Source organism: Amblyomma americanum, chromosome 8, assembly GCF_052857255.1.
Source record: "Amblyomma americanum isolate KBUSLIRL-KWMA chromosome 8, ASM5285725v1, whole genome shotgun sequence".
Taxonomy (NCBI): domain Eukaryota; kingdom Metazoa; phylum Arthropoda; class Arachnida; order Ixodida; family Ixodidae; genus Amblyomma; species Amblyomma americanum.
Window position 1 is genome coordinate 25,306,636 of NC_135504.1, and position 27,843 is coordinate 25,334,478.

The window sequence follows — 27,843 nt, forward strand, 5'->3', positions numbered from 1 at the left end:
ACCATCTTTATGCGCGCGATTTTTAGCGCTCCAACAGAAAATCGCGCAGTTTCGATCGGTCCCGATCGCGATTGGCGCTGTCACGGTATCTGAATTGAACGGACAGCGGACAGTTTGCATCAGTCGGTGGAGTCTGGTGCACCACTCCTCCGGCACGCATCAGCCGGCGTGGCTGCGATGCGGAGACAATGAGTAAGGAAATAAAAGCAATAGACCGTGGCGCGGTGCATCGGATATGCTCCGGACAGGTGGTTCTAAACTTGGCCGTAGCTGTGAAGGAGTTGGTTGAGAACAGCATCGATGCCGGGGCTAAGAACATCAGTAAGCACGTGTTCAATACTTGGCGCGGCTTCTAATAAAAGGAGATTTCAACAGCACACTCACGCGCGTTGTGTTGGCAGGTGTCAAGCTAAAGGACTACGGCAGCAAACTTGTCGAAGTCGTCGACGACGGAGAGGGTGTCGATGAGCCGAATTTCGCCGGCCTTGGTGAGTGTTTGGATTCGATTCCTGCTCACTTTCCGGTTCGATTCCACGTGTTTGCGTTGAGACAGTCTCTGGGAAGCGCTTAATTGCAGTTTATGATTAGTACATCCCAATTCGTGTCGATCAATGATAGTCAAGGACGAAAGTAGCAATTGCTACTTTTGTCCTTGACTATCATTTCGTCCTTGGCTATCAAAAAAAAATCGATTTTTTTTTTGCAGCACCCAGGAATAGTCAGCGAACATGCACGATGAAAAGCAGCACGAAAAAAGAATTAAGGGGCGCTTAATTAATTGCATTACGCATTTGCAATGCGCTTGTATTACAAGCCTTTGTGCACTCTGAAACGATCTGTGTTGCTGCGAAGTTTCTTTTCGACCATACGCAATGTTATCCGCTCGCGAAACTTTTCACACATGAGAACATCACAGACGTTCTTCCATTTTTTTAGATCATTATTAGTCGTTTTGATTTTTGCCAAGTAATTCTTAGTCATTATTACTCATTTTTACGGGGGGGGGGGGGGGGGGGGGGGAGGAGGTGGCCTCTCCTTCCTCTCCCTATACAAGTGGAGATCAGTTTCCCTCTTTCTCTAGGCAGGTGGCACCTAGGTGGCTCTTCTGTGTACACAGCCATAGTGTTCCTGCATATGTTCCATGCTCCCAGCGGGAGCATATACAGGAACACTACACAACCATTCATACGTCGACACTGGCGAGGGCTTGCAGTGGGGCCTCTAATGCCAACGCATTAAAAAAGGAAACAATGCAGAAATGGAAGGCAACAAACGAGCTCCAGTTGGAACTGAAAATTTTTTTGTGCATGTCAGATTTGCATTTGGAACAGATTTGCGTAATGCTTATTTTATGTGCACTTGAAGCCTTCATTGCTAATATAGAAGTTCGGATAGCAGAGCAGCTTAGCACCTCTTCGCTCTTTAAAGTTCTATTCGCAAGTTAACAGTGCAGAACGCAGATGTGGACATTTGCCGAAGACACAACAGGCGCTGACTTTTAGCAACCTTAGCCTTTCTTCTTGGCAAGTTTAATGTTAATTGTTATGTATCATACTTTTGTCTTACATCTTTTTTTTTGCATGGCTTTTTTTGTATAATCATATTTAGCTGCTTACAGCAAATTATACAATAGCTGGTAATAAAAGCACCGACATATGGGCGGCATGAGCCCACCAAAGCAAACCAAGGAAGGTAAATATTCTGCACAAAGGTTGCTTGAAACTAGTAGAGAGTAAACTAATAAAGAAATGGCAGTCCACTAAAGAAATGGCAGTTGCGTCAGCACCAAGAACACTTTACTGAAGCTGTCACCTTCGCATCGAACATACCTATCTTACACATAACTTCATGCTCATGAAACGACGAAATTCTTTTTGTGCACTATGTCATGAACCCGCCGTGGTAGCTCAGTGGTTAGGGCGCTCGACTACTGATCCGGAGTTCCCGGGTTCGAACCCGACCGCGGCGGTTGCGTTTTTATGGAGGAAAAACGCTAAGGCGCCCGTGTGCTGTGCGATGTCAGTGCACGTTAAAGATCCCCAGGTGGTCGAAATTATTCTGGAGCCCTCCACTACGGCACCTCTTCTTCCTTTCTTCTTTCACTCCCTCCTTTATCCCTTCCCTTATGGCACGGTTCAGGTGTCCAATGATATATGAGACAGATACTGCGCCATTTCCTTTCCCCAAAAAACCAACCAATGTCATGAAGTGGTCACGGTAAACCAGGTTTTATTTTCATGCAGAAAACTGTAAAAACTAAGAAAAAAGCATTTCACAGTATTTCACAACCAACACATTCCTATCCACCCCAACTTGCTCTTAGGAGAGAATGCAATAGTAGACTTATTGCGAGTTGTTAGGTTCCTGAAAGAAGGAAGTGTCATCAACAAATTGTTGCACTTTGAGAATAAATAGTCTGCCAGCACAACCCTGTGTTTCCCTGCGTCTTTTCAACCCTGTGTTTGGTGCATGATAGCCTCAGTTATATGTACCGTAAAACCCAGCACACCGCCACCTTTTCTTGCGTTCTTGTACATCAGTATTTCTTTCGTAAATTTTTAAATTTGCCTTACCTCTGAACGCGCAATTCTTTCTTGTTGTGTGCAAGTGAGTAAGCTAACATGAATCAATGAAGCAAATAATTACTTTCGTTCTTGCCTGCAGCTTTGAAGTACCACACATCCAAGTTGCGTGAATTCTCTGACCTAGAAGATGTGGCCACCTTTGGTTTCAGGGGAGAGGCCCTGAGCTCACTCTGTGCACTCTGGTGAGTTGGAAGAGAACGTGACAGTCGGTGGCACTCTTTCCTCTTCGTCACCTTTTTTCTTCAATGCCAGGCTGATAAACCATGGGCTTGCTACAAGGTGTGCGCTGTCTGAGCAAAGCTTGACGTGGTTCAGCGTGTCACAAAGCTGGTAGTGTTCTGCGCGGGGTTGCCTTATAGCCTGAAGGGACGAACTAGGCGGTTGCACATGAGTCACAGTAATTTAATGGATATTCACAAAGCACACATGCATGCACACACACAAAGGCAAATAGGTAGACTTTGCAAACAAATCATCGAAACAAAGTTATGACAATAACGTACCCAATTATAGTCCCAATACTCTGGAATAAGGTAAAGTCGTAAGAACTGTTGCTCAGGTGGGACAGATACTCAAGGAGTTGGTGTCAATGGTGTGCATCACGTTAAAGGGACACTGATAACTAATAGAAGTTGGCTTTTACCGATTGATTACCGTGTTCTAATGACCAAGGTGCTCTTCTTACTAAACTTGGAAATTTTTAAAGCTGGAAAAGCCAAAGAAACTAAATGCAGGTGTTATCACTGGCTATTTTCATGCAACTGTGGTGTGCATAGGCATGCACAGGTCTCTCTATGAGGGGCGGGGGGGGGTGAAAAGTGTTCATGGTAGTGCCTGTTCATGTCTTGTGATAGCAGGGAACAATGTGGTACAAATTTTGCACTCCCCTTCCCCACGTCTATTGGGAGGGGGGGCACTGGCCCCCCTCTGCGCATGCCTATCGTGGTGTGTCAACACACTTTTTTGTTTGTGAATCTGAGCGGCTAGCCTACTTTTCTCATCAATATAGGCTTTCTGCTCCCAGACAAGCATCAGCGTAGTGAGAATGGGCCGTAGAGTCGATTTTAACTCTCCACTTGTGCGCCAACATCACCAAAGGAGGCAATAAACATCTCATTAAAACAATAACAAACAGAACAAAAATTGGATGGCATTGACCTCGGTGTCCCTTTTAAGGCAAGGCATCAGCAAAACTAATGAGTGCTGCTCTTTTTCTTATCCCTGATGCAGTGATGTCACCGTATCAACATGCCATAAGGATGCAACGCAGGGAACATTGCTCAAATTTGACCACAATGGCGTCATTACTTCCAAGTCGCCATGCGCCAGAGAGGTAAGCACACACAAAGTGGTAGTTGAGAGATTGAGGGCAAGCCACTAGCTTAATGTGTGTTTCATTTAAGTCCTGATATGTCGAGCTTGATGCAAGACATTTCACTGTGCATCAGATGGAATTTTCTTGGTTTTGAAAGTGCAGCTGCGAAATGTAATGAAACAAAGCAGTTTGAACAAAATCACCCTGCAGTTGTGCTAAGTGGGTCTTCATGATGATTATCAGGGAGAGTTTCTTGGTAGTGTTGCAAGCATCAATAAAATGAACTCATTGAATGAATGAATTTCTGTGTTCTATCAATGACAAATAGGAGAAAGAGCATTGGTTCTAAAATGATTGCAGATGCTGCTGTTAATGGACAGGCTAGTCAAAAAAGAAAGTTGGTAGTAACTTGAACCACGTGTTTTGATCATGCTGGCCATGTCATCTCTGTGCAGCTGTACAAATGACCGATTGAGCAGAATTGGCTTCAGTGTGTGACAATGCTATTGAGATATGAAACATACATGACAACTTGCACAACCAAGTGTTTCAAACAATATAATTTCTGCATGGTAGTTCTACTAGATTTGTTAATTAGCTGAATGAAATTTTGTCAAGAAAATTTGTTGCCACCGTTAGCTTCTCTAATCTTTTACTTTAACTGGGGTTTCTGCTAGACCTACTACAAGTGTGTGTAAGTGTTTTTACTGAATGAGCATGCCAAAAGCATGTTTGTGATTGCTGCTACCCCCTTAGTCGCTTCTTTAGGGCTTGTAGTAATGGAAGCGTTCCATCACACACTTTTTGTCCAGAAACATGCTTTCAAATAGTCTGTCGTAAAATGCATTGCTGCATGCAGGAATGGTTCAATTATTTATTTATTTATGCGCGCTGCAGTCTTGTTCAACGCCATACTAAGGTGGGTAAACATACTAAAAGGGACGTACACGAAGTCAAAACAAAATGAACAAATTATTTTACGTGCTCTTCAAATTATTTTAATGACTCCTGTGTAACTGCATCGTTAGTAAGGCTGTTCCAGTCAACCGTAGCTAGGAGGGAATATGGATATTGAAGCCAATTATTTAATGAAGTTAGTGGTATTATTGTTTTACCATGTCGGTGCACATGCACATTATTTCAATGTAGTGCATGTTCGAGACTTCTTCATGGTGTATCTGTGCAGCCTTTTTTTTCCGCTGCTGTTTGGATGACCTTGGCAGTGTGGCATTTGAGTATGCTGGGTTGACTTTAAGATGAGCACATAATGGAGAGAGTGTGTCTGATCACAGCATATGAATTTGGCGTCAGTGCAGTTAAACATAGTGGAAGACAGTGAGAGTGGGGTACTTATCGTATTTTCAGCTGTCTCTTGGCACTCTTTGAGATTGAATGGAGGTCGCTAGTGCAAAGGTATGGAGTAGTATTTGGTTTTGAGTTTTCCGGTGTTGGTAAACCTCTGCTGGAAGTCCTGCCGTGGTCTTCTCTTCCTGTGAAGCGTGGAACCACGGTGAGCCTGCACAACCTGTTTTCCACCCTGCCCGTGCGTCACCGGGAGTTCCTGTCCAATCTGAAGCGTGAGTTTGGCCGCATGGTGTCGCTGTTGACGGGTTACTGCCTCATTGTGACGGGAGTCAACATCACATGCGCCAACTTCACTGATGGAGGGTGAGTTCCTTCTCGCTGAATTGGTCAGTGGCCACAAGAGAAGGTCCGCAGTGTGACTTTGAGCTGATAGAGTTTTTTTGATCTTTTTTATTTATTCAAATATCTACTGATCACGCTGGCAGGAATAACAGCAAATTGGGATGGGGGGGGGCAACAGCTATAGGAGCACAGCCAATTGTTTTCGCTAGCAAAGTGTGTTCACGTCGAGACATTTCTTTTTATTTCGAATCTCAGAGGCTAGGCAATGCCGCCACTTACTTCCAAACGGTGACCGCAGAGTCATTTTAGGTCTTTATGTCGCAAGTTTGAATTGAGTGTGGGAAAAAATATTTCATTTCAATTTTCTCTGCAGTAAATGCATCTTTCACTGTCGGACAAACACCAGCTTAGCCAGAGAGAGCCACAAATCGATTTTTACTAGGAACAGAAATTGTCCAGAGTTGACCTAAGTGTCTGTTTAATATGAAAGGTTGTGCTGCCAGGCTCTTGTCATCCAAGGCCACTGCTCTCCCATGCAGCGCTAAATCTGTAACGGTGCCAGAGAATACACTTGCTGCACTAATGCCTTTCTCTGTCCCTGCCACAGGCGCAAGCAAGTTGTGCTGAACAGCCAGGGATCACAAGCCATCCGAGAACGAATCGCCACCGTGTATGGTGCAAAAGAGGTACGCGATGCTGGGCATGCCAAAACCAAGTCAACCCCCCCCCCCAATGACTGTGATACCACACACAGTGCTGTGGGTAAACAAATGAATGAACAAACAGACAAAGAATCAAATGAATGAATGAATGAATAAATAAATAAATAAATAAATAAATAAATAAATAAATAAACAAATAAATAAATAAATGGGAGAAGTGGCTGAGGTACCAGTTGTTTTTTCCAGCCAACCTGGGCACAACTAAAATGGTGTATATCCTGTTTGTAATGAGAGTTTGGAAAAAGTCTGATTTTTTTTTTCTGATGAATTTTTTGAGACTGAACAGGGTAAGGGTGTCATGGGGAGAAAGCATGAACAGAGGTCTGCTGCTGTGAGGTTTTTAATTTTATTTTTGTTCTTTGTCACTTAGATGTGACATTTGAACATGCGGAATTTTTCGTGCACTTCCACTGTGGTGGGAAAAACCTGCCTGCTGAGCGCATGCTTGCTCGTACTGGGCAAGAGAACATATGAGGAGAAAAACACTTGCTGTTGACCAGTTTTAAGCTATTGCCTCTATCATCTCTTACTCAAAAGCTTGGCATGAGCTGAGCCCATTTACAAGAATTTACAAGAAAATTAAGAATAAAATGCCTCAGCCCTTGTAAAATGACAGTATAAATATAATACAAATGCTAGATATAAACTCAATGGTAAATATATATGAATCCGTCCACTACAAGACATAGCGCGTTTTGTACATCCGAAGGCAAAAGCTGAAATATTAGGGAAGAAGCTACAAGGAACTTATTTGCCGGGAAGTGGGCCTGGGAAAAGGTGTATTGGAGTGCGAAGTAGGGAAAGAGAATTGGGATGTTGAGAAGTTGTTATGGGAGTCGAGATGAGAGTGGCGATAGTGAGATTCTTGGTAACTGTTCCTGACAAAGTAGGTTCCTTTCCAGGCCTCCATAGAGGGAGAGAGATATGTTATATCTATAATGGGATACAATTTGAGAATGAAGCAATAAGTGCTTCCTCTAAGGAAGTCCTCCCGCCAATGGCACTGACCAGTTTTCATGATGACACGGTTAATTCCATTAACTCATTTTATAGGTTAAACTCCTTTTATCTGCTGGCTGCTGTGATGTCATGCTAGCAGGCCCAAGGGGATCACATCATTTACAAGGATCCTCTCCGACCTCAGAGTCTTCATAACCTAGAGTACCGAGGTAGTTGTCTCGTATAGAAAGGCCATTGGAGCAGTTTTTATGAGTATTCTAGAGCTTAGACAAGAGCTTTAAATTTTTGGCTCCTTTCTCAAGGGTGTCAGTACGTTTGGGAAAAGGCAAAATTGGCACCAATGCTTCACAGCGTTGGCGAGATCCTAATGAAAACCAAGGTGAGGGGGGGGGATCTGTTTCATTGACCTAATAAATGATGGAGAATGTTGAACTTAACGCTATTCCTGGAAACTCTTGATGAGAAATGTGATCTAATACTGTCTGCTGATGCTGTTAATCTTTTTTCTTATACGCTCGGCTGAGTCCGAGCTTTCTTTGCCATTGGTAAAAAAAAAAGAAAGATGTTCCATGCATCTAAGGAAAATTTACATTAATAACCAAAAATTTCCTATAGTCAAATCAGCTGCATGCATAGGCGCTCGGCCATAACCACTGCACTCTTTGAAGGACGAAACAATCCACGGCAGCAATATTCTTGCTGATGTGAGTTTAAAATATTGGTGGTACCGTTACGAATGCCTCCTCAGCATTTCTATGACTTGAAAACGAAAGGAATGGAAAAGTTTGCTTCCAAAAACGGTTGTTGGCTGGCTTCAGCGTGCCTATAAATGGCACTTTTTGGTTTTAACCGATTCTATATATATTTTTTTTTAGCTGTGGATACTTACGGGTGTTTTTATGTCTGTTGCTGTGTGCAGGTGACAAAGCTTCTGGATATCCAGCAACATGCTCCTACTGAAGACATCCTGGAAGAGTTTGCTCTCACCAGGCTGTCGGCCCATCCTCCCGGCATGAGGTATGTCCACTGTAGGCAGGAAAGTGAGCCGCGCTCTCGTTGACAGTGAAAGAAGCCTTTTTCCTCTTTAACAAGAAAACCGAAGGGCTGCTGAAAGATGTCACCTTTGCTAAAGTTTCTTGTTGTTATGTTTGCTTTTTTTTTCCGATCCAGAATTGAGGGCTACATTTCCTCATGTGCACATGGTTCGGGCCGCAGCACCTCCGACAGGCAGTTTGTCTTTGTCAATTCTCGACCCTGTGAAATGGCGAAGGTGAGTCCTTCTTGTCCTTGTTCAGCAGCCCGTTATGCCACAGGCAATGTAGGTTCGACACTTTTATTTTTATTTCTTTTTGGACACCCATCCTAGCATGTGTCCCTGTTCAGTGCCGCTGGTTTTCATTTTGCATTGTGCTGGTTGTTCAGGCTTGCACCCTTTGAGATGGGACACACTTTAAAGGAACTCAGAGGAAAAACTCCATCCAATTTTTGTTCATAACACATATCAATTCTATGACTCTTTCTAGCTATGTTAATTGGTGTTTGTACGGCAGCTAAAGACACGTTCATTGCTGAGAAGATTGGATTCAAAATTGCTTCTGGGTCTCAATTCAAACTCATGACGTCAAGACCGACAGGTACTCTGTGATCGTAGTTTGTAAAATAATAGTGTTTTCAGCCTAGCTTCAGGGATCAGTGCCAAAAAACTGTCATGCAGCACAGTTTGCAAGCAAAATAAGCTGGTCAACATGTCAACATATCAAAAGAGCAAGAAAGAAAAATAAATAAATATGAGTATATTACACAGAAATGTACTTGTCCAAGCTCAAATTTGAAAACTCTCCATCCAAATTGTGCATTTATCATGCATCGTGCGGAATTTCTGGTGCTACTGTCCTTGGTCCATAGATAAGTGTCATGCCTCCTTTTTTTTTTCTTTTTTGAAGCTGTATTCCACCTTCTGCGTGCCATTTTTCTCCCATTTGAATTCTATGCTGCTGCTTAATTTGCTTCTTTCTTTCTATGCAGCTTACAAAGCTGGTGAACAGTGTTTACCACACGTTCAACCGTGACCAGTACCCCTTCTTGCTCATCAACATCCATCTTGAAAGACGTAAGGCATGGCCCTGTTGGACTTTTTCTGTGATGTTGACCAATGCGTGCTTAAAATTTATTTTTCAGTGTCAGAGTTGCAGGCGGCTGTGACGGTCACTTGCTGGTTGGTTTTTGTTGTGGTTGTGAGCCATTTCTGCGATTTTTATGTAAACTCGAAGGCAATTTGTATTAAGTTGTGTACATATATCAAATTGAAGCTTTTCTTGGAAATGTGCAAAACCTAATAATTTCTTTATTTTGGACGGATTCAGTTAATATCGCAAATAACGTGCTTTTTTTTATGTCAACTAGTGAATGCAGTGAATAATAATCCTCAAAACAGTGAACATGTTAGCACAAGTCCTGCCATTTTAATGTACACAGATTCTGCCACCAGAAATGTTTTTTTGCATCTGAATACATAGTAATTTACACAACTTCGAAAGCCGAATTGAGCCCACAATCCCTTGAACATCTATTTGACAATTCCTGGTGTTTTGACATTACAACTTCCAACAAATCTCAGTTTGTGAAAATTTCATACATGCCTCTAGGCTCTAAATAAATATGCTAGTTATGCAGAAAGGTGTACGTTTTTAACCGAAGTAATGAGTGGTGCCTGAAAGGGTTAAGCCATGTGCTAAATGTGTACTGAACTGGACTACTTCCCATATAACATCCAAATGTCGTACTGATGCCTGGTACTTTTTTTTTTTTTGCACTTGTACAGAGTCGGTAGATGTGAATGTGACGCCCGACAAACGCTCAGTATTTATCCACCATGAGAAGTACCTCTTGGCTGTTGTTAAGGTAAGATGCCTGCCAGTTTTTATAACTTCACCGACTTCTTTTTGAAACCACTCCTTTGTGGACTGCATAATTTTGTATTGTTAACATTCTTGCAGTGCTGTTGGTCTTTGCAGAGTCCCTTATTATGTTATGTTACTGACAATGTCTTTCATTGCCATGTAATGCAAAAAGTAAAACTGTAGGAGCATGATCAGCTGTATAAGGGTTATAGGGTGCAAATGAATATGATGTGAAAGACCAGATACCACTGGAATGCATTAATGTTAAGAGAAAGTCTTGCTGTGGTTCAGAGCGTGGCGTGTGTTTGCACGCTCAGATTTTGCCATCATTGCCACTTGTGATCACAGTGAAGCTCCATTCACATTCCTGGACACCGCACATTGTTCCTCGGTGACCAAGAAATAGTCTGATGCTGAAGGTTTTCTTATTACTTAACCAAAAGTTAATCACCAGAGGAAGTTGCAAACACAATAATGTTGATGCCTGTAATTTTTTTAATAGTCAAACATTAAAATGCCAGTTTCGTTTTCTGCTGCGATTCATTAGCGGAGTAATACAGCAACTCTGTTGACAACTTCTGATTTTAAAAAAAATTATATCCTATCGTAATGTGAAACTGCCTTTGCTGCAGTCTTCGCTGATGGCAATGTTCCAGCCGATTGCGTCCACGTACGAGAGGCGCGACTTTTCCTCATCACCCGCCTTGTCACAATCACTACAGAGTGAGTGCCTGGTGATACTAGTTCTTCTGAGCTTCAATTTGTGCCTCTGTCCTCAACTTTTGTCTTGCCTGCAGGTCCCATACACTCATATTTAAGCCCTCGCCTGCAGAACTTATCACCTGCTAACAAGGTCAGTTCTGATGCTCTGACGATACCACATTGCAAAAAAAAAAAAAATGAAACTTGTGAAGTTTAATATCCCAAAGGAACAAGGGCAATACATTATGCCAGAAGCTGAGCCTGGAAAGTCATTTCAGTGTATCTTAATTAGTGGTTCCTTTTGCTTATTAATGTTAATGTTTTAACTTTACAAACACATTGCTAATTGCATCATGTGAGAAGTATTTTGATTCATATTTAACTGTGCTGTAAGTTATAACGTTAACCCCTTCATGTGCTATGTGCTAATTATTATCCAGACGTGGGGACAGTGGAATGTTATGACAGCAAATCATGTCGATTCATCAGAATGGAGTGATGTCACAACAGTGAGCCATGCCGATTGGCTAGAACAGAGTGACACCAAAACAATGCACTGTACTGATTAGCCAGAATGCCGACCACTGTTTGATTCGAATACAATGGTGTCACTTGTGATGTCATTGTTTTTTATATGGATATAACCGTCCATCCTTATTCGTGCTTGTTTAGTACCGAGAGTTAAACACTCCGACTGGGCCTTATTAAACACTCCGACAGGCCCCCCCTCTGTCGCAGAAATTCGCATTACTGCAAGGGTGAACGTCCGGTCATTTTTTTTGCATTCATTATCCCTTGCTGCTCATTACAGGGTACAGTAGCTGTGCATGCTTTGTATTAAAAGAGGTGATTCATACGAAGTATTCCCCTTCGTGAGGGTCAACATGGGACAACTTTCAGCCAATCAATTTTTTTTTCCTCCCGTATGCCTAGTTAGGGTGAAGACCTCTTGAGCACTCCGGTGAAGAGAAGATCATCTGCTCTCGGTGCTGCTTCATCTGCCACGTTGTCTCCCTCTCTGCAGAGCTTCAAGTGTGAGCCCTGGATTGTTGCAGTAGAGAGTATTTTGCTAGCACGGGGAACCAGCTTAGAATTTCGCATCTGGATGATTGCTGTCAGAATGAAAGGCAGCTTCTTGTTCACTGTCACTGTGAGCGCCAAGCATGCATATTTATGAACGATTTGTGTTCTCGGAGTGCGAAGTTTAAAAGACACAAAGCCTGGGCAGGTTTATTTGAAACAAATGCAAGCACTTGGCCAGGGACAGTGTGCTGGCTGTCACATTATTATCAAAGACAGGTGTGACACCAGCTTGAATTTCTGCAGTAAAGTGGAAAGTTGGGCGACTTGAATTGGAGTCATGGTGAAAGTAATGTGAAAGTCCGGGACAACACAGTGTGTGAAATCATATGAGCACTATCATCCTTCCTGTTGTCCTGGACTTTTGCACTACTTTCACCATGACTTGAACTTCTGGCCTTGACGTTCTTAGGCAGAGCAGTTGGTGATAAATTGTGTTGAGTAGTATTTTTCTCTGGTGAAGGTGCTTGTTGTGTCAAAAAAAAAGGAAAAGAATGGCATCAGTGGCCAGGATGACTGCCATCTCTTTGCTAAATGCGGTTTCAAGCAAATTGAAAGGTACAGCTGGAAAAGCCAGAACCTGATACAAATGTCTGAACAAGAAGTTTCTACCAATATTTGAACACACTGCAGCATCCAGTGTGCTGCAAGAACGATTGGAACTTACGGGCGACAGCCGCTTAAAGCTTCTTGCTGTCTGAACTAATTCGTCCCTGTGTAGGCCTTAAGCGAGCAAGCCTGAAAACAGTGCGAACATTCTCTTCGGCATTGGTCATAGGCTCGGGAGCATTTTTGTTGTCTAGAGAATGTCCCATCTGCTCTGTTGCTTGGCTTCCATGCATGCATCTTTCTACTTGTATGCACAGAATTGCTGAGTTCCTGACTGAGCTCCTGAGCACCATGGCAATTCTGTTGCCGCCGAGTTTAAATGCACCTTAAGTTTACTCTCTTTTTGAGAGGTCCTGGTAAAAATGGCCTGGCCACCTTGCATATTGTACATTTTTTTACTTTCATACATTTGTAGCATTTTTGCATGGCTTAGTGACAATGTGAGCACCAAAAGAGCACGTGCAATGCGGCTGAAAATGTTATGGCCTAACCTGTTCCATGGTGCTACACTAACGCCTAGGCGACATCTGTGCAAAATATTGCTTCGATTCTTTGTCGTGATTCTGTAGCTGTGGTTTGCGAGGGATTTGCTGCTTTAATTTATGAGCTCAACTACTTGGCATTTCACTGTTTAATTCTACACCTTTTGCTGTAGCTTCAGTGGTTGTTGCATGCATTACCAGCGGATATTGAGGCTTGCCTCATGCATGTTTCCTTCCACTGATTATTTGTTTTAAAATGCGAAAATGTGGATTAAAAAAAATATGGTTTCCTTTCCAGTTCGTCGGGTTGGGAGCGGCAGCCATCGGATAGGTGTGTCTTCAGCCGAAGAGTCCCCGTCAAGCTGTTCGCAGTCCACGATTTCTGAGAGTTGCTCCCAGGGCTCAAGTACAACTGAATCCGAGTCCCTCGAATCATTTAACTCCAGTGAAGAAGTGGTGTCCGGAGGAGGTCCCGTGGGTTCTCGGAGCTCATCTTTAGGCACTGCGACTGCTCTTAGTCGGGCTGGAGAGTTGGTCAGCGGTGAAAACCTTGCGCAGTTTTGTGATGTTCAACACAAAGGCAGCTCAGCATCTCTGGCAAGTGAAAAAAAATTCTCGTCTCACGGCATCTCAACTACTCCTAGAAGTGCTTTTGGTGTGGAAGACAGCACCAGGAGTGTTTCAAAAAGTGGCTCTTTGAACCAGGGCGGTGCGAGGACGCTGCGTGCTCTCACCACACGTGGAGGCAACTTGTGCCCAAGCAAACCTGATGGCAAGAAAGCAGGCTCTATCGGGACTTGCTCCTTGGACAGGTTTCGGTACGCATCGAACGTGAACAGAGCAGAATCGGTTGCGGTTCAGGAACTTTCCCCCCATGAATGTGCAGACGGATTGACTGGAACTGCATCGCCTGGCTTCGAGGAAAGTGAAATTTTGCGTGAAGGGGACCTAGTTGAAAATGACAGCTTGTGCAGAGCAGAAAGTCAGCCGACAGTGCAGCCAGAGGTGATTGAAGTTGACGAGCATGCCAAGGGCTACAGGCAAGCAGAGCCGTTCAGGTTCAGCAGTCAAAGGTTAGCCCAGCGGCTCAGGGATTCACAGCGCAGCATGTCTGGTGAGTGTAGTTGTACCGACTCACCTGCAGTTTCATTTGTTTCACTTGGACTAAACTTGGCTGCCCCTAAGAGGCGTAAAAATGGGGGTGGCAACAGTTCGCTGTTTAGTTATGTCACTGCCTCTTTTTATTTCAACCTGTTCGTTAACAAGAGCGCAGCTCGGAACACAGATTAGAAAGGAATCAGTATGGTAGCATGTGCTTTCTTTTCGATGTCTTGAGCTGCACTCCTGGCATGTGCAGTTTGTATGTATCAAATGAATAGCCCAGCAGCAGAGACAGTGCATGTGCAAGGTTATAAGCAAGTAAGTTTCTTTTATTCTACCCTTTTTCAGATAAGAAGTGTTTGGAAAAGTGTCGTGGCTTTCGGGCAACCATCACTCCTGCTGACAATGCGGCAGCTGAAAATGAGCTGAGCAAGCAGATCAGGTGTGTATTACATCTTGGTTCTTGCTCCAGCTTGCTGGATTAATTCCTAGCAGCCACTGGACAATGAGCTTTGTTTGCCAGATTTAGGAACTCTTCAGAGTTCACACACAGTCTGTCGATCAAGTCCACTGGATAACTCAGTCAGCAGACAGTGTTGTAGACAAAGTAGGTCATACAGAGGCAACCCATTGTGCTTGAATACACAGTGCGATATATTATTCACAACTCTGGCCATACCCATCGCCGATTTGCATTGGTGTGCATTGTCGTGCACATCCGGTATGTGCACTTTTTTTTTTCCATGCGGAGCAGTTGTGGCCACCTTTCATTGCGAGCTCTAGGGTCAGAAACAAACAACCGGCTCTGGTTGATCTAAACCGTGATTGTTTCAGCTTGGAGCCAGTGCACTTGCCACTTGTGAGGTATCGATTTTTCCAGAAGTGGCGTTTATATTTCCTGTCAGCGCCTCAGATGTGGACAGTACCAAGCGGTGCTGACTTGTACATGCAGATGAGAGACTCAAAGATCACGTGCTCATGTTAATCTACAGGATTCCAGGTGTGAAGCAGAAGCCAGACTTGGACCTGAATCCCTCAAGCTTCTGCTTATAGCTTGCTACATGATGCTGTTCACGGATAACGCTGATCACACAGTGCCTATCTTTGTGTCTTCTTCTTTTGTCATTCATCTTGCTTCACACTGTTCCGTCCACAATTGAATAGCTTACTTCGTATAGGTTTTGTACAGCTCACTGTAAAGATTTGAGCCCCAAACTAGGACAGATTTTTCTTCTGCTATAAAGACTTGAGAAGGCTGTGTAGCTTTAACTACCTGCTGTTTGGCTGCGTGTGGACAGATCCGACTTTCACATTGACATTTTCTCCCTTGCTTGATGCCTTCTCTGCCCTGAGAGATTCCCCTAAGTGCATCGGACTATGTTGCAGCGGTACGCGTCGTTCGAATGGTTGTGATGCGTGCTTTTCTCAAGAAATATGACTGAAGATTTTTCTTTCTGGTTTTCTTACAGCAAGGACATGTTTGCAAAGATGGAAGTCATAGGTCAGGTATGGGTGCCTTTCCTACTCACACAAGAAAGTTGCACTCATTGCATGCATGTTTCATGGTGCTTGAAAACCTGCTGGTGCATGGTATAGTAAGGGCTGGTTCTATGATGCACTTGCTACAATCTCAATATAAACTTCCCTTTCTTCGGATGTAAAAATTACAGGCATTTTTTTGTGTTGTCCATTGTAATTTATCACTATGGCTGACCTGCATGCACTTTGTGCAGTTCAACCTTGGATTTATCATCTCGCAACTTGGTGACGACCTTTTCATCGTGGATCAGCATGCTGCTGATGAGAAGTACAACTTTGAAACTCTTCAGCGCGAGGTCGTCATGGAAACGCAGCGGCTGCTTGTGTAAGTCTCCATAGACCTCCTAGGCCCAATGTGTGTCTGTGTTTAAGTGCCTACACCCATAGAACACACTATGCCTACATCAGTGTGCTTGTTCCTATGTGTGCTCATCAAGCTAGATAATCCTGGCCCATCTGATCCATTCATTTCTTGTTAGTAGTACATGTGCGACATAAGTTGAAAAGGCATAGCTAACCAGAATTTTAATTCGCCTTTATCTAATGCAATTTGTGCAGAAAAAGGCTGATGGAATTTAGCAGGGCCCTAATTTTGAGTTCACTGCCATTACGCATAAAGCTAGGTTTTGATTTTAAGTCAGCTTCTTTTTTGATAACTCATTAATTTGTAGTAGTCCAAAATTTTTATAACTATTTATTTTACAGATTTTTCTTTTTTTTATTATTCATACAATGTCCAATAAAAACACTCAAGAATTGTTGGGACGCATAACCAGAAGGCCATCGTTGGGTCCAATATAGAATATTGGCTATAATAGCTATGTAACGGCACCACTTAGGCGTCTCTGAGGCGCCTGCCTTGGAGGCCTGTGAATAAATGTGGCCGCCGTTGCCACAGTTTCACCAAGCAGTTGCTCAACACGTAGTAGTAGATGCTCCATTCAGACAGCCTGATGTTACTGCTGTGTTACTGCTTCCATTGTTTTGTTGTATAAAACAAAATGTATAACATTCGAAGATTGGCTTCTCACCCACTTTATTGATTGTGCTGTACATGGCATGGGCGACTTGAGACATATGATTGCGGTTTGCCAGTCTGCTGCAACCTGAATTTGAATCTTGTGTATTTGCTTGGACCTGAGACTAGCCTGTGGCTATGTGGTTTAATAGCTGCTTTGTATTTTCTATGACATAGCATAAATAAAAACTAAATGAACCAACAAGCAGCGCCAACTGATACATCAGGTAATTCCACGGGACTGGACGCCATGGGGTCCAATTCTTCTAGCACCATTCATTCTTTGCACTGTGTTGAGCATTTTGTCTACTGTTTAAGAAAATGCTAGCATTCACTCGAGAAAGTTATGCCTAGCACTACGGAATTTCATCTTTTGTGAACAGGTTAGTGTCCTCTGCTGATGCTTTAAACTGCCAAGTAGGATGCAGTGTTCAGGCATTTTGTAGCATCTGTATTTCCCTAGTCTACTCAGTCCAATTTTATTATATTACAAACATTGGTTTGTAATACAATTCTCAGTTCTCATTCACTTTTTGAAGTGGTCGGACATTTACTGAGTGTTCGGCTCCTGGCTCCAAAGTGGTTGCACTTGTGTACACTGAACGATGCCATTTTAAACAAAAAGTAAACAGAACTTTAATGACTTGTATGAGTGATTTCAGCCTGTCCACTGAAATTGGTCGCACAAGTGGGGTCATTAATGCTAACACATACTCTACCACATGAACTGCATTGATTGTCTACGTTTTTTTTTTTTTCATGCCTTCACAACTGGCTTGCAATTCCAGGCCCCAGACGCTAGAGCTCACCGCAGTCAACGAGATGGTACTCACTGAAAACCTTGAAATATTCAAGAAGAATGGTTTTGACTTTGAGGTGGATGAGTCCAAACTACCGGGCCGACGTGTCCGGTTGGTCAGCATTCCCGTCAGTGGCAGCTGGCAGTTTGGGAAGGAAGGTAAGCATTTTCTTTTCTGCAGCTACTGAAGCAGTTTCATACATACCTAAAGAGATCCCCTTCAGTCACGGATATTTTCTTCGGTTACTGCTGAACCATAATGTGCCGTAAATGGCTACAGCTTATATCTTGGACCCTTTGTGATGAGCCACATAGAACCATTTTAAGCCAGGCGTGTGAAATGAACGTAGAAAACCGTTTTCAAGATGGACACCTCCATGCTTCATGTAAGTGCCAGTATTGCTCCGGAACGTATGTGAATCTATTTCTATTTGCTTGTTTTTCATGCATCAGTGTTTTCAAAAGCCCTAAAATAAGCTCTATTGTTGACATAACGACTTCTTACAGACATACTAAGTCAAAAGTAGTACAACTGACTTTCTGAAAACGGTGTAGAGTCATGATGTGGAGATATCATGACCCCCGACATATTGCATATTTAATCATAGGGGAGGGTTGAATTTTTTTGTGTGCTATCGGTGCATGTTCATTACAAAAACCAGAAAATTTGAAAGTTTTCCTCTGACCATAATTCGTGATTGAAGGGGATATGCATGCGTATGTGTATTGTTGCATATGGATAGGGGACATATTGTGCCCTTGCCATCAGATTAAAGGCACTAGCTGTTTGTTTGAACTGTGAGTTTTGGTTATGATGCTGATTTGTACCCGTGTTAGCACCATGGGAAATATTTCTTGCTTGGGCAGTGTTCTTCATGTGGCTATGTGGTGACGTCAGCTGGAAGTTTAATCCTGTTGTTGTGTTTACTTGTGTATCGCGTCTTCTTAATAATGGCGCAGTACATTGCTCTGAGCAGAGTTTTGTAACACGATTCCTATGCCCCTGCCCCCCACCTTTGCAGATGTGGACGAGTTGATTTTCATGCTGAGTGACAACCCCGTGAGTAGTGTACTTTGCGTATAGTGAGTTTAATGGGGAATGGCTGTACTTCAATTTACCTTTGTGCCTGTCTTTGTTGCTTAGCACACTGTGTGCAGGCCTTCAAAGCTGCGCCAGATGTTTGCCTCGCGTGCCTGCCGCAAATCAGTCATGGTGGGAACTGCCCTGACCGTGCCTACCATGAAGAAGGTGCGTGGTACCCTTAGCTTTCCATGAAGAATGAAATGCTGTGTCAGGCTGCACTAAGCTCGGGCTGCGGCACAGAGCATTGCATCCTGCATTAACCTGCTTATTCGATGGCAAAATGGTCGTATGTATAACAATTTGGGCCGCCTTGGGTTCTTTCATGTGCACTGACATTGCACAGCGCACGGGTGTTTCTGCATTTCGCCTCCATTGAAATGTGGCTGCTGCGGCTGGGATTCAATCCATCAACATTGGGAAGAGCAGCCCAATACCATGGCCACACAGCTATCGCTGGCAAAATGGAACACTATGGTGCAGCTTTTTTTGGCAATTTCACGCATTTTATGTGAAGCACATGAAATAATAGCTTTCAATTTATTAGACCGCAACCACACTTCTTAGCATCCTGCGAATATAAAGACAGTGCATTTATCACATTGAAATGTACAGGCAAGTGTGAGAATGGAGAGGCCCCGGCAACAGTGGTAGAACTGCATGTCAGTAATATCTAACGGCACATTTCTGTTGTCGAGATACTAATATGCTGGCCTGTTCGCAAATGCATTTCCCTCGGACACGACCTCTCGGTAGAGAATCCACCAGGCCACAGCTACAGCTGTGGTGGCAGGCTGTGTGGGCGAGCGAGTTACCGCACATGAGCTGGTTAATTAGGAAGTGTCTATCCCAAGTCACTGGCACAACTTTGCGCACAAGTTCTGCATGCTGCCATCTAACGCAATGCACGACATCCACTTTTATTCCCGGGGCACCGCGCTGCAGAATGAAAAGCTCTGTCAGCCAGCTTCTCGTGTTGAGCTGACTCCTATGAAAGTTGCCGCCTGTGCCAGTCAGTGAAAGACGACGCATCATTGAGCTCAGCTTCAAAGATGCTACACGTGAAATATTTTACCACACTGGCTATTCATGAATTATTCATGCAGAACCACATGCAGAGCTTGTGTGCTAAGTTGTACCCAAACAGTGATTTACAATAGATATTTACTGATTAAATGGCTTGCACGTGCTAGCTCACTCACCGAGGCAGCCTGCCCCCGCGGAAGCAAAGAGGGGTTCCTTGAGGTTTTTCTGTCGAGAAAGCTGTCCCTGACGGAAATGCCCGTTTGAGCAGGCCAGCATATTAGGGAGGACGCACTCCTCATGTCTCGACAACAGGCATGTGCTCTCAGATAGCACCAACAAGCAGTTCTGTTACTGTTCCCTTGATCTCTCCACTTTTACTCTTGCCTGTATATAGCTAAAACACTTCGAAAGCACAGCCTTACATTTGTGTAGCATGTATAATGAGGTGTTTAGGGCAAGTCTGCATCCTTTGCTGTGGCCTCCATTCAAGCAACTGCCAATTGCATCCTCAGTGCAAATGTCGGCACGACATTGCATCCTTGTAGCAAATGAAGAATTGGTCACTACCATTTCTTGCGGTGGTTAAAAAAATTTTTGCACCGACTTTGTGGTCACTGCTACCTATGGTCACATTATACAAACGCCCTGCTATATCGAACAATTTGTTTAGGACTTTTTATTTACTCTTTTGGATCTCTCGTACTCTGCCAAATTACTAATCTTTGGTTCAGCCATATTTGGTGCATCCCTGCATGCCAAGGTCTGTGCATTTCCATACCTTTCTCAAGATTAAAGTTGGTGAGCATTGTGGACAGTGCAACCTGTCAACCTTGGGACAGTGCTCCAGCTCACATGATAATGATGACGCAACTTTTGAAGGAGTGCCCAAAGTTGGTGGATGATGGAACCAGCATCTTGTGAAAGTTGCAGAGTGACAAGTCATCTGCATTCAGGCCACTGAATGCGTTTGCTGGTGCATGTTTAGGCTGCAACAAGAACACCGACTGGTCAAGCCCTTGTTCCTCACACGGTGCTGTGCTGGCGTCACAGGCATCGTGAACACAGGAAGCCGGAAGCCACGACCCTGGCCTTATTTGCTTTGCAATTGATGACCCAATGCAGGCTACTTAAGTGCGACTGTGACAGGCATTCCTTGTTGTTGGGTTCTGATGAGAGCAAAGTACTATCGTGCCTCATTAATACGACCTTACTGCCGCGGTGGCTGAGTGATTATGGCGCTCGGCTGCTGACCCGAAATACGCGGGTTCGGTCCCGGCCGTGGCGGTCGAATTTCGATGGAGGCAAAATTCTAGAGGCCCGTGTACTGTACGATGTCGGTGCACTCAAGGTGGTCGAAATTTCCGGGGCCCTTCACTACGGCGTCCCTTGTAGCCTGAGTCGCTTTGGGTCGTTAAACCCCCATAAACCAAACCATTAATACGACCGCAGTTAATATGGACAGCTTTAATTTTTGGGACCAATCTTTTTCATTGCGTTAATGTCTCTTTACTGTGGAAACTCGCTGCCCCGACAGTGAACACAGTGAAAATGCACTGAACACGTTGAGGCCAATATATTTTTGTCACGCCAAAATGGTTAGTGATGGGGACAAAATCTTTCGTAACCCAAGTTTTCTTTGCTGTTCTTTGAGTGTAGGACACCCCAGCCAAAGGCAGTGCTAAAGTGCAAGTGCCTCAGTTACCCCCCCCCCCCCCCCTTTTTTTTTTTGTGGTTTCATGCTTCATAGTGCAAGAGAGCCTACTGATTGATTTGCCTTTCAATTTCCACTATTGCATGAATGACTGCTCAGGAAGCTCTCTCTGCAGCTTGGGCACAGGTGCATACTAATTGTTTGTGGAGTGTAAACAGCCATAATAGGAAATGCCATTATGCTATGGGTCCTGCGCTGCGAGGCATTTCAAACTGCACGGCCCATCAAGGCAGGTTGTGACGACGTCAGAAGGTCACGAGACTTCTCTCGACACATTCGCGAATTTCGTCTTAAACATCGGCGGGGTTTTAGTGTGACAATGATTGAGTTGGAACAACCATTATATGCTGCACCAGCCCTGGACCAAAACTGCTTTATGCCATGCATGGTCTGTTCGCCCAGATTGCATTGGTCAATGAGCATTGTACAAGTCCTGGAGCCACTTCTATTATCGGATCAATGCGGTGCGCTGGAACGCGTGGCCCATGTAACTGTCTGTTAGAATTCCACTTCGTCAGTCAGGTTGCCCCCGTGCTTCCATTATGGCAATTACCCAGCCAGCTCTTCGACTTCTTCCTGCTTCTCTGTTCCGTGTGGTTAGCAGCAGGCCAGACTTTCACTAATCAAGCTGTCCTCCAATAAATTCACTCTCCTGTGCTCACAGAACGATATCTATAGTGACCCTTCATTGAGCACTTTACAATCTGTGTTCTGTAGAATGAACTGCAGTTTGTTTTTCAGGTTCTTGGCCACCTTGGTGAACTGGACCACCCGTGGGTGAGTACAATTTTTGAAGGCATAGCCATCAATAGATGGCTGAATTTGAAATTGTTTTTGACGGTACTTTTAATTGAAGTATTTTTTTCAAGGGTGCCACTTTTTTCATTAATGTGCTTATGCTGTTGTATGCATAAGCACATTAATGAAACATTAAGCACATTAATGTTGTATGCTTATGCTGTTGTATGTAGATTTTTTTGTTATTCACCGACGAATCAGCAATGATACCTGGCAGCTAAACTTTTTAACAGTAATGCCTTGCTGGAGATTTAGGTTCACTGCATTTACTCTTGTAATGATCCTGAAAAAACTCAAAATTTCGCGGTATGCGTTCATTACGGGGGGTATAACATTCAATAAAACGGCGAGTTGAGCGAGTTGGTTCATACTGAACAAAAACAGCGCAGGAACAGAGACAAGAAAGGAGAAGACTGGACAAGCGCTGACTAGCAACTGAAGGGCTATTAAAAAGGAACACATAAAATATACTCTTTACAACCAAGAGCGCCCATGAGCTGCACCAACAACACTGATAAGCTGGAAACTTCAGTCATGGTGATCGAGATACAATAGTTCACAGTCACTTTGCTTTGCTGATTTCTCTAGTTAGTTTATCTTAGTTAGTTAGTCCTAACACCTCAAGGCCTACTGAAGATCTATGTGCCAAGATTCAATCCGTACTCGTTCATGACTGAACTATTGCATCTCGATCACCATCACTGATGTTGTCAGGTTATCACTGTTGTTGGTGCAGCTTATGCATGCCCTTGGTTGTGAAAAGGGTATATTTTATGTGTTCCTTTTCAATAAACCTTCGGTTGCTAGTCAGCGCTTGTTCAGTCTTCTTCTTTCTTGTGCCTGTTCCTGCGCTTTGTTCAAGTATAACAATCAAGAGAAATTGCACTTTTTGATAGCCAAAGTAGGGGGTGTGTTCATTACACGAGCGCATTCATTTGACAGTATATGTGGCGACTAGTAAATGAATCAAGTTGTACAACAGCATCTCTCAATGGGCCCTCTGATGAGCAGACACAAAGCTTGTCGTGCATGGATAATCAGTACTTAGCTGAGCAGCTACTTGGTTGGCACATCTTGGAGCTGCTGCTACTTGCATTGGTCATTCAAATACATGCACTTGATTTTTGCCAACAGAACTGCCCGCATGGGAGGCCCACGATGCGTCATCTGATCAACCTTTCAATTCTGCCCGAATGAAGAAGTGTACAAGGACGAGAGATCAGACACTCGGCTGTCAAGTGAAAGCACTTGGGGTTTTATTGACTACAAATGTGTCCAAAAGGTGCATATTCTGCAACCAAGCACAGCACAGCAGCCATAACAAAGGTTGCACGAAACACAACCTGTTCATTAAAAAACATTTTGTAAATAAATAAGGCAGCAACAGAAAACATGCCTCACACATGTAGAAAAATGTAGCCTGTAATAAAATATATAACTTTCGACTACACAAGGCTATGTACTAAACTATAGAAAAAGCTTGAAATGTAGTTCCTGGTGAGGCCTTCGCAGCATTTTTTTTTTTTAACATAAGCTTTTTGCGCTAGCAGAGCTTCATAGCACGAGCTGCATTCAGCCAAAGAGCATTCAGTTCTGAAGATTTTTTTTTTTTTTAAATGGGTAGCCATTTGTGACCTCTGTAAATATGCCTAGTAAATCTTGTGCTAGATGCACACTATGTTACACCACCTTGGGTGCTGCCTGTAAAGTCTCGTAATAGGTCCGTGCATGCAATGCTCTGGCAGGCACAGCATTTGAGCAGACACATGCGCACATGTTTCAATAAAGATGTGGATGACAGTCCGTACATGATGTTCAAGGATGCACGCGAACACAAAACATGACAGAGCTGCGAGTGTCTCTCGGATAAGCATATAGAAAAATTTTATCCCGCGGAAAGATTCTTCTTCACTATTTAATCAGGTTGACTGAACACCAAGCCCGAGAAAGACCATCAGGTTCCAATATGCACATTCTACATTTGGCATGCTTTGCAGACTAAGCTGTATATAAAAAAATCATCTGGTAGTTGCAGTAACTGATTACCATTGAAATCATTACGCCATGCCAACCAAATGCATGTAACCTGTCTAGTTAAGATGTCTGTGTAGTGGACAATGCTGAATCTGGGGGCTTGAAGAAACTATGAAAGAACTCGAGTGTACAAACTGGTGCTTATCAGTGTTTAAATGCATGTTAAGAAATGTAACATACATTTGTGTTGCACTCCTGTATTTTTCATAAATCTGCTGTATCCTCGATAAAACAACCTATGTTAAGTCAGAGAAAAAGCCTCCCTTTGGGAATGGATATGTAAATCCCATATGGCCCCTCTGAATCATCTACGAAATTTGCAATGCATGTTAGGAGCCCTTGCATTGAAAAGCAAGACTCTGGTCAAACTGGAACAACCTAACTCTCAAAAATGCCACGTGAAGCAAGCTGTGCACTTCAGGAGGACTCTACTGCCAACAAGAAAACGGCGATGGAACAGTCGACAAATGATGTGGGAAATAAATAGAGGCAAGCATGCATGGAATGCAGAGAGCAGTGTCTGTACAGTACAGTAACAAGCCCAACCAGGGCTGAAGAATATTTGTATTTAAATAGCCCTTGAATATACGTAGCTATCTAAACCTACTTGCCCCAGACGGCACAAATATGCTTGCAAAGTAGCTATAGAGGCACTGAGATTGTATTACGAGAGGCTTGTACAGGTTTTCAAGAGGTACCGGTTGTGGTTGCCTTGCAGTGCTTTTTATGTTGTCTCTGCCGGCAGAGAGACTTGCAGTACCATCTTGCTCACTTGCTCCCAGGGGAAGCGGCAGTAACATCACGTGCGCAGAATTCAGCAAAATTTGTGGAGACAACCCAGGGATGCCTCGAAAACCTGTGCAAACCCAGTACCATGGGCGCAGAAGAAAGAGAAAGTGACGTTCAGCACACACCAGCTGTGCCGACCAAGCCCTCTGAGCACCACTGGCACACTGTCTACATTCGGTGCAGGTGCTGGCCTCTTTCAAACTGAGATCTCACTTGGCAGTAGGAAAGCGTTAGAGGAGCCAGAAATGGGGGGTGCATGTCTCGTATTTTGCACCACGCCTGCGCTACATTTGCACCATAACTGCACAACGCTTGCACTGAACTGCCTCGAATGATAGCCCCGCTTGCCACCTACCTTCTTGAATGCACTTCTTGCAAAAACGCTTACAAATATCGTTTACAAAGCTCTCGCAAATGCACGACTCGATGCACTGCAAGCTTCAAGATGAATTGTACCAAGCACCCCAGTCCTGAAAGCAGTCTGGTGCGTTCACAGGCAGGTCGGAGAAAAAGTGCTTGCAAGCCTTGTCAAAGCTGTGACCATTTTGCCACTTTGCATAAAAAAAAAAGTAATCCTTCCTACAGCTACATCGCAGTGTGCTACTCGTCATGCTATGCGATGTCTGAAATACTGGTGTGCTGGCACTGCTGGACGGCACTCATATTCTCCAACCTCACAACCGCGGAAAAACATTTCGAAACCTTTCAATAGATGCACACTGCTGAAAGGATGTATCACACGGTGGGAAAGAGCCCACAGTGGCACTGCCAACATTGCAAAAAGCCTGGCAAGACCCTGCTCCCTCCTAATACCCTTTCCTTGCTCCTGCTTAATGGGAAGTGAGAAACCGGCCTGTCGCAAAGCTGTCCGACTGAATGTGCGGTCAAATCCAGCCAACAAGAAAGAGCTTCAAGGATCGAAGGAATAATTGGTTCACACCAATGCTTGGACAATGACAAGTACCTGATCTAGCATCTGTTACAAGCTTTTACAAACCTACTCACTTCTTCAGTTTTAAACTAGAAAAGGGTTACATAAATGCGCTTTGTTAAGATGCAAGCAACTGGAATGGACTGAAGAATGATCGACCGGCTCGCCACTCTAGGACACTGCATGACACAAAACTGGTGCAATAGCTAGTTGGAGTTCCGTGCGAGGTGAACCTGAATATGTCACTGGCCTTGAAGTAGAGTTTCCATTTCTCAGCTGGCTGTTATAGATGCAACTGTTGATAGGTTGAAAGTCACAGAAAGCGTGCAGTCCTGAAAAGTAAACAGTCGGGATGTTTAGCCGAACTGTAGTGCCTCGGTCTTGTGCAGCCTGCATGAGCAGTGGAATTTCATGGCATGACAAAGACAGCTAGCTGTCTTATAAAAATCAATAAATACACAATTCGGCATGAAACCCATAAAAAGCTATGCCAAATGATTCCGTGCTTATTCAACTTATGCACTCTCATGTGGTGGTCAAGGGGCAATGGGCTTGCTCAAAAGGAGGGTGCCTACAGGCTTCACACACCACACCATTCTAGTTGGTCCTTTGGGGGGGAGGGAGGGTTAACTTGGTAGCTACTAGTATGAACCCAACTCCCCCCTCCTCTTTGGAGCTTAGTCTTGTCTCAAGTCCAAGAGAAAGAATGCCACACAACCTGAGTGCAGCCTTACTCTATCAACCACATGGCGTTTTATTGCCCGACCGTCGCAAGGGCTAGTTACAATGAGTGCTAGGAACGAAAGCAAACATGACTTAAATCTGTACGCAGGTAACATACGAATTGCATGAGCGACTTCGATAACGAAACAATAAAATTGAAATAACGAAACTTCAATGCAGTCTATCAACCTGCAGCCGTCGCACGAAAGGAACTGCGGAGCGCAGACTTCCTGCGTACACACAATGGGCGGTTAATTTCTTTTATTACCTGCTGCATGAGGTTTCAGCACACAGCTTGCTGTCCACCACGCCATGAGAGAAAGAAGAGTGCAAAATAAATGAGCAATACGTCACTTTTCCTATAATTAAATAACACGCTAACAATAAGAAACTATATAATTTGAAACAACGGCACACATGGTGCCTGAGTGCACGCGCAACCAGTCGTGGTCAGCTAGCTGCCTGCCTCTGCTCAGCAGATGTGAACCGACGACGCACACCTTTTCCCCAAACTCCTTTGAGCTGTGTCCCCGAGTTTCTCCCCAGAGGGCAGCTTCTGGCAGATCTTTCGCGAAGATCCTCACATGAATGCTGACAGGCCGGTCCTCTGCCACGACGTTTCTAACTTGCGCTCAGCACCAAACAGCCATATGCTACACCCTGCTGGCCTTCCGCCCTGCAGTCACGGCGTTATAAAAGCGGCGAGGCTTGCACCGATCACTGCATCTGGCTCAAAATTTTCTGCACGAAAATTCGAAGACCAGTAGGGATGCAGCGGTGGGCGAACACAGGGATTTTGTAGAGAGGCTGCCCATTCTGCAACGTGTCGCGGCAGCGATTTGGGTCGGCTCTCAGGGCCGCAAGAGTTCGGCGAGTTCGTCGAGCTCGGCGCGACGACCCCGCATGTAGACTAGAGTCTCCCACAGCACACGAACGAGCAGCTTGTTGTCGGTCTCGTTGAGGCACACGTCGGCGGAGATGGGGGCATTGAGGCGGAAGTACGGGACGTTGATGGTCTGGCACCAGGCCTGGGCTCGGTCAACAAGACGGCCATTGGCCTGGGTAGCCTGTGTGGTATGGTGCAGGTGCGCTATGAGCAGTGGCCTCGGGGATTGCTTGAGGCCACTCTCTAAGTTGTGAAAGCTCAGTTTCCAGAGAAAGTAACACCTCTTGTCATTAGAACTTGGTAATCTACTGATGCAGGCCAACTCTTTTCCTCGGTGTCTCTTTAAATTACTGCTTCGACCTTCAAGTCCACTCACCCACCTGTGCTGTTTGAGTGACATTGTAA

General features: G+C 44.2%; 2 protein-coding genes across 9 annotated transcripts in view; one reads left to right on the forward strand and one right to left on the reverse strand.

The window, feature by feature from the left end:
- Positions 1–17: 17 nt before the first annotated feature.
- Pms2 (mismatch repair endonuclease PMS2) lies at positions 18–23,349 on the forward strand. The gene is made up of 22 exons (XM_077634196.1): positions 18–321; positions 402–488; positions 2,665–2,767; positions 3,816–3,918; positions 5,399–5,568; positions 6,155–6,233; positions 8,149–8,246; positions 8,400–8,499; positions 9,255–9,339; positions 10,051–10,130; positions 10,762–10,852; positions 10,927–10,982; positions 11,769–11,865; positions 13,301–14,116; positions 14,452–14,545; positions 15,573–15,609; positions 15,837–15,967; positions 17,449–17,618; positions 18,482–18,519; positions 18,604–18,708; positions 22,019–22,054; positions 23,210–23,349. Exons 1-22 carry the CDS (start codon positions 189–191, stop codon positions 23,270–23,272), a joined length of 2,772 nt encoding a protein of 923 aa, XP_077490322.1. The 5' UTR covers positions 18–188; the 3' UTR covers positions 23,273–23,349.
- The window catches only part of LOC144101159 (85/88 kDa calcium-independent phospholipase A2-like), a 36,315-nt gene continuing 31,779 nt past the window's right edge, over positions 23,308–27,843 (reverse strand). For all 8 annotated transcript variants that reach the window (XM_077634203.1, XM_077634199.1, XM_077634200.1 and 5 more), the window contains one exon: positions 23,308–27,619. In XM_077634203.1, coding sequence (XP_077490329.1) covers positions 27,404–27,619 — 216 coding nt within the window. In that variant the 3' untranslated portion in view covers positions 23,308–27,403. The remainder of the gene's footprint in view (positions 27,620–27,843) is intronic.